At 45.2% G+C, this 12199-nt stretch overlaps 1 protein-coding gene across 3 annotated transcripts in view; it reads right to left on the bottom strand.

The window, feature by feature from the left end:
• LOC126234596 (double-stranded RNA-specific editase 1-like) overlaps window positions 1–12199 on the bottom strand; it is a 98999-nt gene that overhangs the window by 18898 nt on the left and 67902 nt on the right. The window contains exons 3-5 of one of the 3 annotated variants that reach the window (XM_049943326.1): window positions 6453–6860; window positions 6099–6294; window positions 5904–5989 (exon numbers count right to left, since the gene is read on the bottom strand). In XM_049943326.1, coding sequence (XP_049799283.1) covers window positions 5916–5989; window positions 6099–6294; window positions 6453–6860 — 678 coding nt within the window. In that variant the 3' untranslated portion in view covers window positions 5904–5915. Of the gene's footprint in view, window positions 1–5790; window positions 5990–6098; window positions 6295–6452; window positions 6861–12199 lie in introns of those variants that run through there. The other 2 variants (XM_049943317.1, XM_049943334.1) reach the window with 2 other exon arrangements.

The following is a 12199-nucleotide window of genomic DNA, read 5'->3' as shown; positions in this document are numbered from 1 at the left end:
GGGACATTGTATGAGAGATAGAGACCTGTGTGCATGGATGGATAGTGGGCAGTGCAACGTAAAATGTTTCAGGGCCAGGAAATGAGGATGATAATTACTGCAAATGGACACTTCAGTGAAGTGAGCTGCAAAACAGTTGGCAAGTACTGTGGGATCAGTGCAGATGTTACCATTGACAAGGATGCCAGGAACTGCCATAGGTAGCGGATGCTCGAAAATATGGCAGAGTTTAGTCCATACTTGGGACAATGGGGTGTGGGATTGTATAGATGATACATATTGCTCATAACACTCCTTCTACCTTTTCTGTATTAAAAACTGTGCTTCTACCCAGAGTCTCTTGAATCCTGTTAAATTATCCATTGAAGGGTGGCACTTGGGCCATTAAAAAGCCCTGCTGCAGTCCCTGATAGCTATGGCTATATCTCCAGACCACCACGGCACTGGTGGTCATTGGGATGAACCAGAGGCCTAGTGGATCACTGCTGCTGCAGCATGAATAATAGTATCGATAGTATCGTATACCAATTTGTTGATATCTGTTGCATGACTGGCTGAAAAAGTGGCTGTAGAGGAGAAAGCCTGCCAGTCAGGTTTACAAAGTGACCAACATGGAGCGTGTTTCCGATGTGGGTGAGTGGAGATGGAGAGTGATAGGAAAATGGTCACTGTTACAAAGATCGCCATGGTTCAATTGCTAAATCAGGGGTAAGACACTCGTGCTGCAAACTGTGACATCAGTTATTGAGTATGTTCTGTGGGCCACACTGAAACGTGTTGGAGCTCCAGTGTTGAGTAGGCAAACATCCAATTCTGAAAGAAGATGTTCTGGTACCCGGCTCCGCGGGACAATGTCATCACCCCACAGAGGATTATGGACATTCAAGTCCCCCGTAGAAGGCAGGGGGAAGGTAGCTGTTCCACTAACAGCTCATGATAATGGGAAGGTCCATCTGGGGGGTAGATAAACACTACATATTGTCATCCAAATTGACTGGCAGGCTTTAATGGCGGTGGCCTCTAGTTCAGTGGTGAGGGGCACGTGCTTACTGAAAATATCAAAGCATACGAGGATACAAACCCACCAATTGTCCTCTTCACATTAACATGATTGGTATGGTAGGGTAATCAGTTTTTCAGAACAGGGAGAAATGTTTCAGTAGACACTGCCTCCTTAAGTGCTATGCCAATTGTGGAATAAGTAGGCAGTAAATGACAGAGTTCATTCAGATGGCAATAGTAGCTGGAGCATTGGTGTCAGGTCTGAGAAAGTGGAGAATTGAAAATATGGGTGTGATTACTTTGCCACCAGACCAGTCTGCCTGACTGTGTGATAATTGTGCAGGTGCATAGGTTTGCAGAGGTGGGAAGCAGAATATCCAAAGCCTCAGAAAGTAATTTTTTCTACTTATCCTTATTATCATTGAGAAAGTGATTTATGTGAAGATTTCCCCATTTTATCTTCCAAGAGTGAAGAAGACCGTAGTTTTCTTTGGCCTGCAGCCTGTGGCTTCTGGTCCTTGTCTTGAGAGGGGGTGGGGGGGGGGGGGGCTCCTTGGCAGGTGTCCTCATCCCTGAAGGTGCCAGAGGATGGGCAGGCATATCTGGCCACACCAGTGGTGCGGGAAGCACTGGTGTGCTGCAGGGGTAGTGGGCATGGGAGCTGTCTTTCCCCCTCACAATTGTGTGGCAGGTCCCAGAATACCTCCAGGCCTAGGAGGTATCATGCAATCATGCAAGGCCTTGTCATCGCTTGAGGTGTGTATTGACAACACTCGCAAAATTTAAGACTGTATCAGTTGGGTGAGCTCTTTCAAAACTTTTCTTTGCATCTTGACAAAACAGGTAGTCAGATGTTTTATACTCTTGAATTTTCTTCTCATTCAAACACTGAGCATTGCAGTGGACAAGAATGGTGCAGTTCTAGACAGTTGACATGTTTAGGGAATTGGTCAGAAGGTCTGCCCTCATGGGACACCCACCTACATCCCAACAGATAGCCTCATTAGAACAGTGGGAGGACATGTGTCAACCTCTGGACCTAAATCATCTCATTGGAGGAGGAAAATAAGGCCTGACATCACACCTAGAAGCCATGACCTTAATCTTCTCAGGCAAAATGTTGCTGTCAAAGGCCAGGATAAAACCTCCAGTATCCACTGTTATCTTTGGCTCATTTCTGGATGAGGCACACAGAATGTACTCCATGCCATGAGAGATTATTATGCAGCTCTTCATCAGTTTGTAGTGTTGGGTCCTGATGGACAATAACACCTTGAATTCTATTGAGCTTGTTATGAGGAGAAATGGTGACTAGTGTATTTACTATTTTTACACAGGCCTGAAGTGCCTGTGATTGGTTGGTGTGCGATGTTTTGATCCCCAAAAATCAATTTCTGATCTTTTCTGTCGCTGCAAGCTCCCCAAATTGATCTTCAGTAATTTCAACAAAAATCAGTGGTTTTGTTGTACTGAAAAATCTGCTGTCAGTTTGGGAACAAACCAAGAACTCATCAAACTGTCCACTTACATTTGTCCTTACCTGGCTCCTGTCTTGAGGCATGATCAAAAACAGAAGTGCCACAGGATTGTACACTTATGCATTAAAACCACTGTTCCTGATTGTAGAGATGGCCATGTTGGCATGACCACCATAAGTTTGATCAGTTTCATTGCAGATCATTCACCCCAATGCCACTTGCTCTGGTCAGAGGCTCTCCCCATTTGTGCCACCCACCCAAGGCAAAGGCCATCTTGTACAGTAGCCATTGCCCTGAGTCCCAGCACCCTGAAATTGATAGGCACCTACTCCTTGGCTGACGTGGGGAGGTTACAGCTCAGGCATTGGCAGTGTGATCACTGCATTGTCAGGGGGCTACCACCAAGACATCCCCACCTCAACAGACTGGCTACCATGCTGGACATAGGTGCAGAGGTGGATCAACTCGATTGGTAGGTGCAAAAGGTAACAGTGCACAGTGTAGAGTTAATGCACCACAGTAAGATGTACTTCCCAAATGGCATGCAATCTGTAAAATTTGGGAAGTGGAGGTCAAACACAAAATGGGCACCAGAATTTAAAAGCGAAAAGAGGTGAGGGGAAATGGTGTTCAAAAAGTGAAAAGAGTGAAAACGTTCGGAAGTCCAAAATATAGCCAAAATGCCAAGGTAAAAACATAACCAAATAAAGACACTCGTATTAGTCACATTTAACATCAGGCAAGGAAGGCCATGCATATATTCTAGCTCTCAACACCACAAGGTCTTCTTAGAAAATCAGTTTGACATCTTTCACAGAAAAATATTAATTTCTTGTGGCTTTGTTCAAATGGTTGCGAAGTCACTGTAGTTCTAGCCCTAAAAAATAACTGCAGTGCAAGGACTGAACTGGGTGAGTCTGCAGAAAGGTCACAGTTTTGTGAATGGATTTTGAATAGAGTGCGCAATTGAGAAATTGACCCTTATGTACTTCTTTTCAGGTGAATCATGGTTCCACCTAAGTGGATACATTAATTCACAAAATAACCATTATTGGAGTTCTGAAAAGTGTAGTGTAGTACACAAGGCATCCCTGAATGAGCAAATAATAGGAGTGTGGTACACTGTTAGTAGTGAGAGAATAACAGGCCTTTTTTCCATGAAACAATTAATCATGAGATATATGTGGAAAGCATTCTGTGGCCTTTTTTTTTTTTTTTGCCATTTCATAGAGAGAAAGTGCTGTTGTGATACTTGCCAGGACTCTGCAGTGGCACATACAGCCAATTTGTATTAAAAGAAACTCATGAAGTATTTAAAAATAGAGTTAACTCTAACATATGGCTTCCTCATTCCCCCAATTTAACCCAATGTGATTTTTATCTGTGGGGGACATTAAAATAGGGTACAAATCAAATCCACACATGTAAGATGAATCTGAAAATAAGATTTGTCAAAAACTGCTGTCATTACTCAGATGGAACTGCAGAGTGTGACGAGCAATTTCCTAAAGAGGTGTCAGTAATGCTGAAACAATGAAGGGAGGCAGTTCCAGCATCTCCTTGCTTAATATTACACGAGTAATTCACTTTAAGTGTTTTTGTTATGTATGCTAGAAGTAACTGACACTAAAAACCTTACTAAATTTGCTGCGGACCTGTGCTACCTGTGCTGCGCACACAGCAGCTGGCCTCACCAGCCAGCCACACACCACAAAAGCAGTTGTATTTATGATTCACCATTCTGTAGTTACACCAAATCTATGGTATCACTTCACTGATTTATAATAACCACGTAATTTCTTTGGTACACGGACTGCTATGGAATATGTACCTGATCATGCCATGAACAGACTAAGTGTTCAAATAAAAAGTACCACTGTAAGAGCAGAGGATCTGAACCACTGTGATGAAGCAAGCTGGGATATTTTTTACTTCCCCTCTTGTTTTGCCATCTTCCTCCTCAAAATTCATTTTGTTCATAACTAATCACTATCAGCATCTGTGAGTATAATCTGCATTTTCATAAAAGGAAGGTTGGCCCTCAGTTTTAAAGAATGTAACACCAGATCTAATTTTGAGCTTAGTTTTATGTATCTAATTTATTTTCACTATTCCTAGTTAGTATCTTTATTTATAGGGTGAAATCAGTAACTGTTTTGTAACTTAAATTCTATTGTTGATGTATAAACAAATACAAATTCTGTACTAATTATAAACATTTGGAGGAACAACTAATAGTATTCTTAATGGATCTATTTGGCTCTATTCGAAAACATGTTAGCAAAGCCAGCTCTTAATTAATGCCAAAGTAATTAACAGCTTTGTCAAAAGTATTGTCTGCATAATGATATATGTTAATTTCATCATTTAAACAAATAATTCAGACTAACTCTTTTAGGAGAAGAAACTTAATTATTGCGAGGGTATATAAGGGCCCAATTTTTTGTCCTGAGACAGACAGTCCACGGCTGAGTTTCAGACGAGAAACCTGTGTTGGTTAGAACATTGCTTCAGCTTAACTGTGAAATAAGTGTTACACAATTAGGCTTTGTGTTAAAACAATGACAGTGTCTGCTCCATACAGACCTTTCTATTCTTCAAGAACTGTGAACTTTGTGGTTAGGTTTTCACTGCTTGCAGATGTACAATAGTAAAATATTGTATCAGTATGTGGAGGTTTGCCTGCAAACTATTAATGAGGCTTATGGAAAGTTTAAACAACAGTGCACTGGCCATATAACCGTAATGTAATGAAAATTTTGTGGTGCGGGTAAATACAAATAAGTAAATATTTAAGTGAGCTGGGTGGGTATATTAAATGCAGTCCATATGAGGCTTGATCCAATGGATTTCCCACTAAAAAAATGTGTTCATTTGCAGATCAACAAATATGCAGTGTTCAAGGATATTTTATTATTTAATCGCACAGAACAATTTGCTTCTATATCTGTTGTTTGGAAGGTACATTTGGTATTTCATGTACATAATGCAGCAGCCACATTAATACAGAGGATATACTTTAATTCATAGAAAGGAAATACCGCTGTAGCTCATCTACAGCTAAGAACATAGCTTAAGGTTTGTCACAAGTAATGAAGACTTCATGTAAAAACCAGCCTACACAGAAATGTGCAACACCAAGGAAAACCATAAACAAATCTTTCATTTAATTGCAGACAATGTTATAATATGTGATCTCTTACTATCAGATAAGAAATTACTTAGTTATACCCTGGCCAACAATGGTATACTGTCATTAATAGATGAAGTGAAAGTGAATTACAGCTAATTTACTGCCTTAAGACTTCAGTGATTGTTGGCAACAGGTTTCAAAGTCAATATTACTACAGATATAACCAAGTCTTTACTACAGATCAGAAATTGCATGTGAGAAATGCATTATGTCCAAACAATATTGTTTACTGTCAGAATGAGTTAGTAGCATATCTTGAATGATCCAGCAAGACATGCAATAGCTGCTGCTTTCTTTGCCTCCTTTTTGGTTTTACCTGTGGACAAACATTATATTTATACTCAGCAATTAAATTTCCATTTTTATGTCAACAATAAAATCTTTTCAAATTTTAGGAATATAAACTTGAACAATCTATTACTTACCCACACCACTGTAAGTCTTCCCATCAACAGTTACTGACATTGTAAATCTCTCATCTGGATGTGTGCGTTCCTGCCTAGCTTCAGTGAACTGTATTCCTGGTTTTAAATGATGTAATAAGAGAACAGGATGACAACCAGTTGGGTTTTCTGGAATTTTTTTCATGGGAGAATGTGCTGCCAGAACCAGAGGCTGTAACTGACATTAAGATTGTACACAGGCACTGGAAAATGTTTCTCAAACATCAGATTTACAAAATGTCTGGCAATTCATTACTCACAGCAGATCAGCAAACTTCCAGGATAAAGCTGAAAAGGAAGAAAGCAGTGTGCTAGGTAGTGTTATGTGTAATATACCTGTCCAGCTGCTGCCACTGCATCCACCCTTGCTGGAGGTGGCAAAACTGGTTTCTGTTTACAAAAAGGAAGAGGTACATGTGTACCTTGACTCTGCCATTCAGTAAATAACTTGTACAGGGCAAAAGAAGCCACATTTCCCCATGGCACATCATCCTCTGGGACTGGTGGCTTTCCCAATGCCTGTGCACTTTCAGCGATACTTCCATCATCAGAAACACCACTGCCAGCTGCATTGTTTACTTCCTGCTGCATGGGTTCAACAACTTCTGCATTATGCCGTTTCTGTGTTTTCACTGCTGCATCAGACATTCTTTCCAAAAGTAAGTCTTTTAGAGCTTTTTCAGCAGCATTTTGCTTAGCTATTGATTTGGATAAACCTTCACCTACATACACCTTCCCATCCACCTGCAAAATAAATTTTAGAATACTGCTAGACACACATGGCTGAGTAATATACAGGGTGATTATAATTAAAGTTAAACTTTCAAAATGCTGTAGAAATAACACCACTGGTCAGAATGACATCAAATTTCAACAGAATATTATCGGAGAAGGGGGAAAATTATGGCAGAAGAAAAAATAGTGTGAAAATTGATCAGTAGATGATGCTGTGTGTGTCAGAATACATAAATGAAACACCTGTTATGTGCATGACCCATTGAAGTTGTTATAAACATGCCGGATACACAGCTTTTCCTCCTTTCACGTCTGTGAAGTTTGCAATGATTGTCTCAATGCAGGACCGCACTCTGTTTGTATAGCTGTATTACACGAATGATGACTGCACACGTCACACTGCAGAAGTTCTTGACACTGAAGGGTTTGAAGAAAGACAATGGTCTGATGACTGCTGTGGGTCTGGAGAAAATGATTCGGAAATTAAAAAAGACTGGTTCTTTTGGTGTGCAACCTGGTAGAGGGAGAAAATGAACTGATTCAATGTCAGTGGAAGCAGTGGCCACAGCAGTTCAGGAGGAGATGAGTGGTGGTGTGCAAACGTGTAGTGCACGGAGAATTGCCTGAACATTGGACATACCTATGAGCACGGTGCATAAAATCTCATGAAATATCCTTCTTTGCTATCCACTGAAAATTACGCATGTGCATGAGTTGTTTCCTGTTGACCTACCAGCAAGAAAGACCTTTGCTTTAAAATTTCTTGCTTGCATGGAAGTGGACAATGATTGGCCATGGAAGATTTTGTGGACAGAGAAAGCCCACTTCCATCTGACAGGATATGGCAATACACAGAATTGTTGAATATGAGCAACTGGTTCATACCAGTACCACTTCATCCCGAAAACGTCACTGCATGGTGCGGGTTTACGGCATCTTTTATCATAGGGCCATATTTTTCCAGAGAGACAGGTGCTTCCGGTTCTGTTACCTGTAATGTAACTGGAAAGCACTATGAATGTGTTCTGCACAACCACATCATTCCAGCTCTCCAACAGCTTGGTGTGTGGATAGGATCATTTTTATGCAAGACGGCACAACTCTGCACATTGCAAATCCAATGAAGCAACTGCTGAAGTGCCATTTCGGAAGTGCTAGAATTCTCAGCCACCATTTCCTTACAGCCTGGCCGTCCCGATCACCTGATCTTAATCCATGTGACTTCTGGCTGTGGGGCTATCTGAAAGATGTTGTGTTCAGTGTTCTGATTGCAAACTTAGCTGCATTGAAGGCATGCATTGTGCAACATTCTGAATGTGACCCCAGAAACACTTCGATCAGTTGTGGAACATACTGTTTCTTGATTTCAACTTGTTGCAGAAAAATGGTGGACAGCACATTGAGCATGTTTTGCGCCAGTAGCTAAGAAATTAATAATCCAATGTGATTTTGATTGATGCTTTTTATGTGGTTTTTGGTGTCAGGACAGTTAAAAACCAGTTTTTCCCATCCGATATGATATGACCTTGGGGTGGTGGATGGGCTTACATAACTAACAGTATCACACCTGTACACGTCCGGGGATTAGAATAGGCCCGAGGTATTCCTGCCTGTCGTAAGAGGCGACTAAAAGGAGTCCATCCCCCTCACGGGGGTAGTTAGCGCCTGCGTCCGGAGACGGACGGTTTCACGACCTATAATCGTGGTCTTTTTGGTTTTTCACTTCTCGTTTCTTCCTTCCTTTTGTTGGTTCCTTTCTTTGCTCTTCTCCACTTCACTGTCTTCCTTACTCTTTCCCTTGACTCCTCCTTGCCTTCTCATTGCCTTTTTCTCCTTGCCTTCTCATTGCCTTCTTCTCCTTGCCTTCTCCTTGCCTCCTTCTCCTTGCTTTCTCATTGCCTTCTTCTCCTTGCCTTCTCTGGTCTCCGCCTCGGCGTTTGAGACAGTCTGTCCTCTCTCTCCCTCTCTCTTCTTTTTCCTCTTCTTCCTTCCTCCCTGTGCATGTCTGAAGGCCGACCCACGCGTTCGCACGCGTAGCCGGTGACGGGGTAACGCGTAAGTCCCCGCCCTGGGTAGACATGTAAGGCACGCGCGTACCCCCTGGTAAAGGCCAGGCCCGGGGAGGGGTGATTGCCTGAGCTGATACCTTCTGACCATGCCGATTGGTCCCTCCGTCTGTTTCTCGGGAGGTGTGACCTGAGGTGTAAACATTCACCTAAGGCGGGAGTGCCCTCTGAGAGGGTCCCCACAAGGAAGGAGCGCGCCATCGGAGACGCTGGCAATCATGGGGGATTCCTCCGCAATGGATTCTACTCCATCGCTTTCGACTTCGACCCACAAACGGAAACGTGACCAGCCAACAGTGACAAAAATACTACCGCCTGCCCCACAGTTCCTCGTAGTTTCTCGATCTGAGGACGGAAAGGATTTTTCCTCTGTCAACCCTTTCGTTATCCAGAAGGGCGTAGATGCCATAGCCGGATCTGTCAAATCTTGTACCAGGTTGCGTAACGGTACCTTATTACTAGAAACTGAGAGTGCCTTTCAGGCACAAAAACTGCTTCGGGCCACACTCTTGTACACGTTCCCTGTCCGGGTGGAGGCCCACCGCACTTTGAATTCGTCTCGTGGTGTAGTCTATAGTAGCTCTCTCGACGGATTGACTGACGAGGAGCTTCAATCTTTCCTCGCTGAGCAGGGCGTGACGGCTGTCCATCGGTTCATGAAAAAGGTCAACAATGACCTTGTACCGACCCGGACACTTTTCTTAACCTTCGAAAGTGTTAAGCTGCCATCGCGCATCAAGGCGGGCTACGAGGTTATTTCTGTTCGCCCCTATGTCCCGACACCTACGCGCTGCTACCAGTGTCAGCGTTTCAATCACACTCGACAGTCTTGTTCCAATGCGGCTAAATGTGTCACTTGTGGCAGGGATGCCCATGAGGGTGACTGTCCACCTCCGTCTCCTCGTTGTGTGAACTGTCAGGGTGACCATGCCGCATCCTCCCGCGACTGTCCTGTCTATAAGGAAGAACGCTGTATCCAGGAAATTCGAGTCAAAGAGAAAGTGTCCACCTCGGCTGCTCGCAAGCTATTGGCTAGTAGGAAGCCCACGCTGCTCCCAGCGGGGAAATACAGCACTGTCCTCGCCTCTCCTCGGACTACCCGGGAGGTAGCAACCCAGACATGCGATCTGACCTTCAGCACCACGGTCGTCCGTTCGGCCAGTGCTAAGGTCGCGCGGTCGACGTCTCCTCTTCCTCCCATCACCCCACAGACACCAGCCACTTCCTCAGCTTCTGCTCAGTCGAAGACCCCGAAGTCAGATGCACGGGCCTTCAAGAAGGAACCATCCCGTGCAGACTTCCTCCGTCCCTCGACCTCCCAGCCTTCGACCGGTACTTCCACCAAACGTCCTTCTAAAAAGGCGCATAGGAAGCACAGTTCTCCTTCTCCGCCGCGGCGCCTTTCTTCTCCTGCGCCACCCAGCGGTTGCCGCCCCAGGCCGTCATCCGTTTCGCCTGGCCGCACCGCTGGTAGCCGAACATCTGGCCGTTCACCGGCGGAGGAAGCTCCCCCTCCCGGCCATCCTCCTGAGATGGCCGATGACCCTATAGACCCCATGGACGATGACTGTCCGCCTCCTGCTAGCGGCGGCAGTGCTCGCTCGAAGCCAGGCCCTAAGCGGCCTTCGAGGTGACCCCTTCTCTCATCTTCCTTTTCTTACGACGGCACTTATTAACTGGAATATTCGCAGCGTTCGCTCCAACCGAGAGGACTTGAAGTTGCTGCTCCGCTCGCATCGTCCGCTCGTCATAGCCCTCCAGGAAACGAAGCTACGCCCATGCGATCACATTGCCTTGGCACACTACACCTCTGTGCGTTTTGACCTACCCCCTGTGGTAGGTATCCCAGCTCATGGAGGGGTTATGTTGCTGGTCCGGGATGATATTTACTACGATCCCATCATGTTGCACACCGGCCTGCAGGCAGTTGCCATCCACATTACTCTCCCCACTTTTACGTTTTCCTTTTGTACCGTTTACGCTCCATCGTCATCTGCCGTTACCAGGGCAGACGTGACGCAACTTATTGCTCAGCTACCTGCACCATTTTTGTTAACTGGAGACTTCAATGCCCACCATCCTCTTTGGGGCTCTCCAGCATCCTGCCCGAGGGGCTCCTTGTTAGCAGACCTTTTCAACCAGCTCAATCTTGTCTGCCTCAATACTGGCGCCCCTACTTTTCTTTCGGACACATCTCATACCTATTCCCATTTAGACCTCTCTATATGTACTCCCCAACTTGCACGCCGGTTTGAGTGGTATGCACTTGCTGATACATATTCGAGCTACCACTTCCCGTGTGTTATCCATCTCCTGCAGCATACTCCCTCTCCGTGCTCCTCTCGTTGGACCATCTCCGAGGCAGACTGGGGGCTCTTCTCTTCCAGGGCGACCTTTCAGGATCAAACCTTCACAAGCTGCGATCGTCAGGTCGCACACCTCACGGAAGTCATTCTCGCTGCTGCTGAATATTCCATCCCTCACCCTACTTCTTCTCCACGTCGCGTACCGGTCCCCTGGTGGACCGCAGCATGTAGGGACGCTCTACGTGCTCGTCGACGTGCTTTACGCACCTTTAAACGCCACCCTACAGTGGCGAATTGTATTAATTATAAACGATTACGTGCTCAGTGTCGTCGTATTATTAAAGAAAGCAAGAAAGCCAGCTGGGCTGCTTTCACCAGCACCTTCAACAGTTCTACTCCTTCTTCTGTTGTCTGGGGTAGCCTGCGCCGGCTATCTGGCACTAAGGTCCACTCCCCAATTTCTGGCTTGAAGGTCGCGAATGAAGTCCTTGTGGCCCCTGAGGCTGTCTCCAATGCCTTCGGCCGCTTTTTCGCCGAGGTTTCGAGCTCCGCTCATTACCACCCTGCCTTCCTCCCCCGCAAACAGGCCGAGGAGGCTAGGCCACGTGACTTCCGCTCCTCGAATTGTGAAAGTTATAATGCCCCATTCACCATGCGGGAACTCGAAACCGCACTTGGCCGATCGCGGTCCTCCGCTCCAGGGCCTGATTCTATTCATATTCAGATGCTGAAGAACCTTTCTCCTGCGGGTAAAGGTTTTCTTCTTCGTACATACAATCGCATCTGGATTGAGGGACATGTTCCCGCATGCTGGCGCGAGTCTATTGTTGTCCCGATTCCTAAGCCGGGGAAGGACAAGCACTTGCCTTCCAGTTATCGACCTATCTCGCTTACCAGCTGTGTCTGTAAAGTGATGGAGCGAATGGTTAACTCTCGATTGGTTTGGCTGCTCGAGTCTCGACGCCTACTTACCAAT

Source organism: Schistocerca nitens, chromosome 1 (assembly GCF_023898315.1).
Source record: "Schistocerca nitens isolate TAMUIC-IGC-003100 chromosome 1, iqSchNite1.1, whole genome shotgun sequence".
NCBI lineage: Eukaryota > Metazoa > Arthropoda > Insecta > Orthoptera > Acrididae > Schistocerca > Schistocerca nitens.
This window is presented reverse-complemented; position numbering and strand designations above follow the sequence as displayed.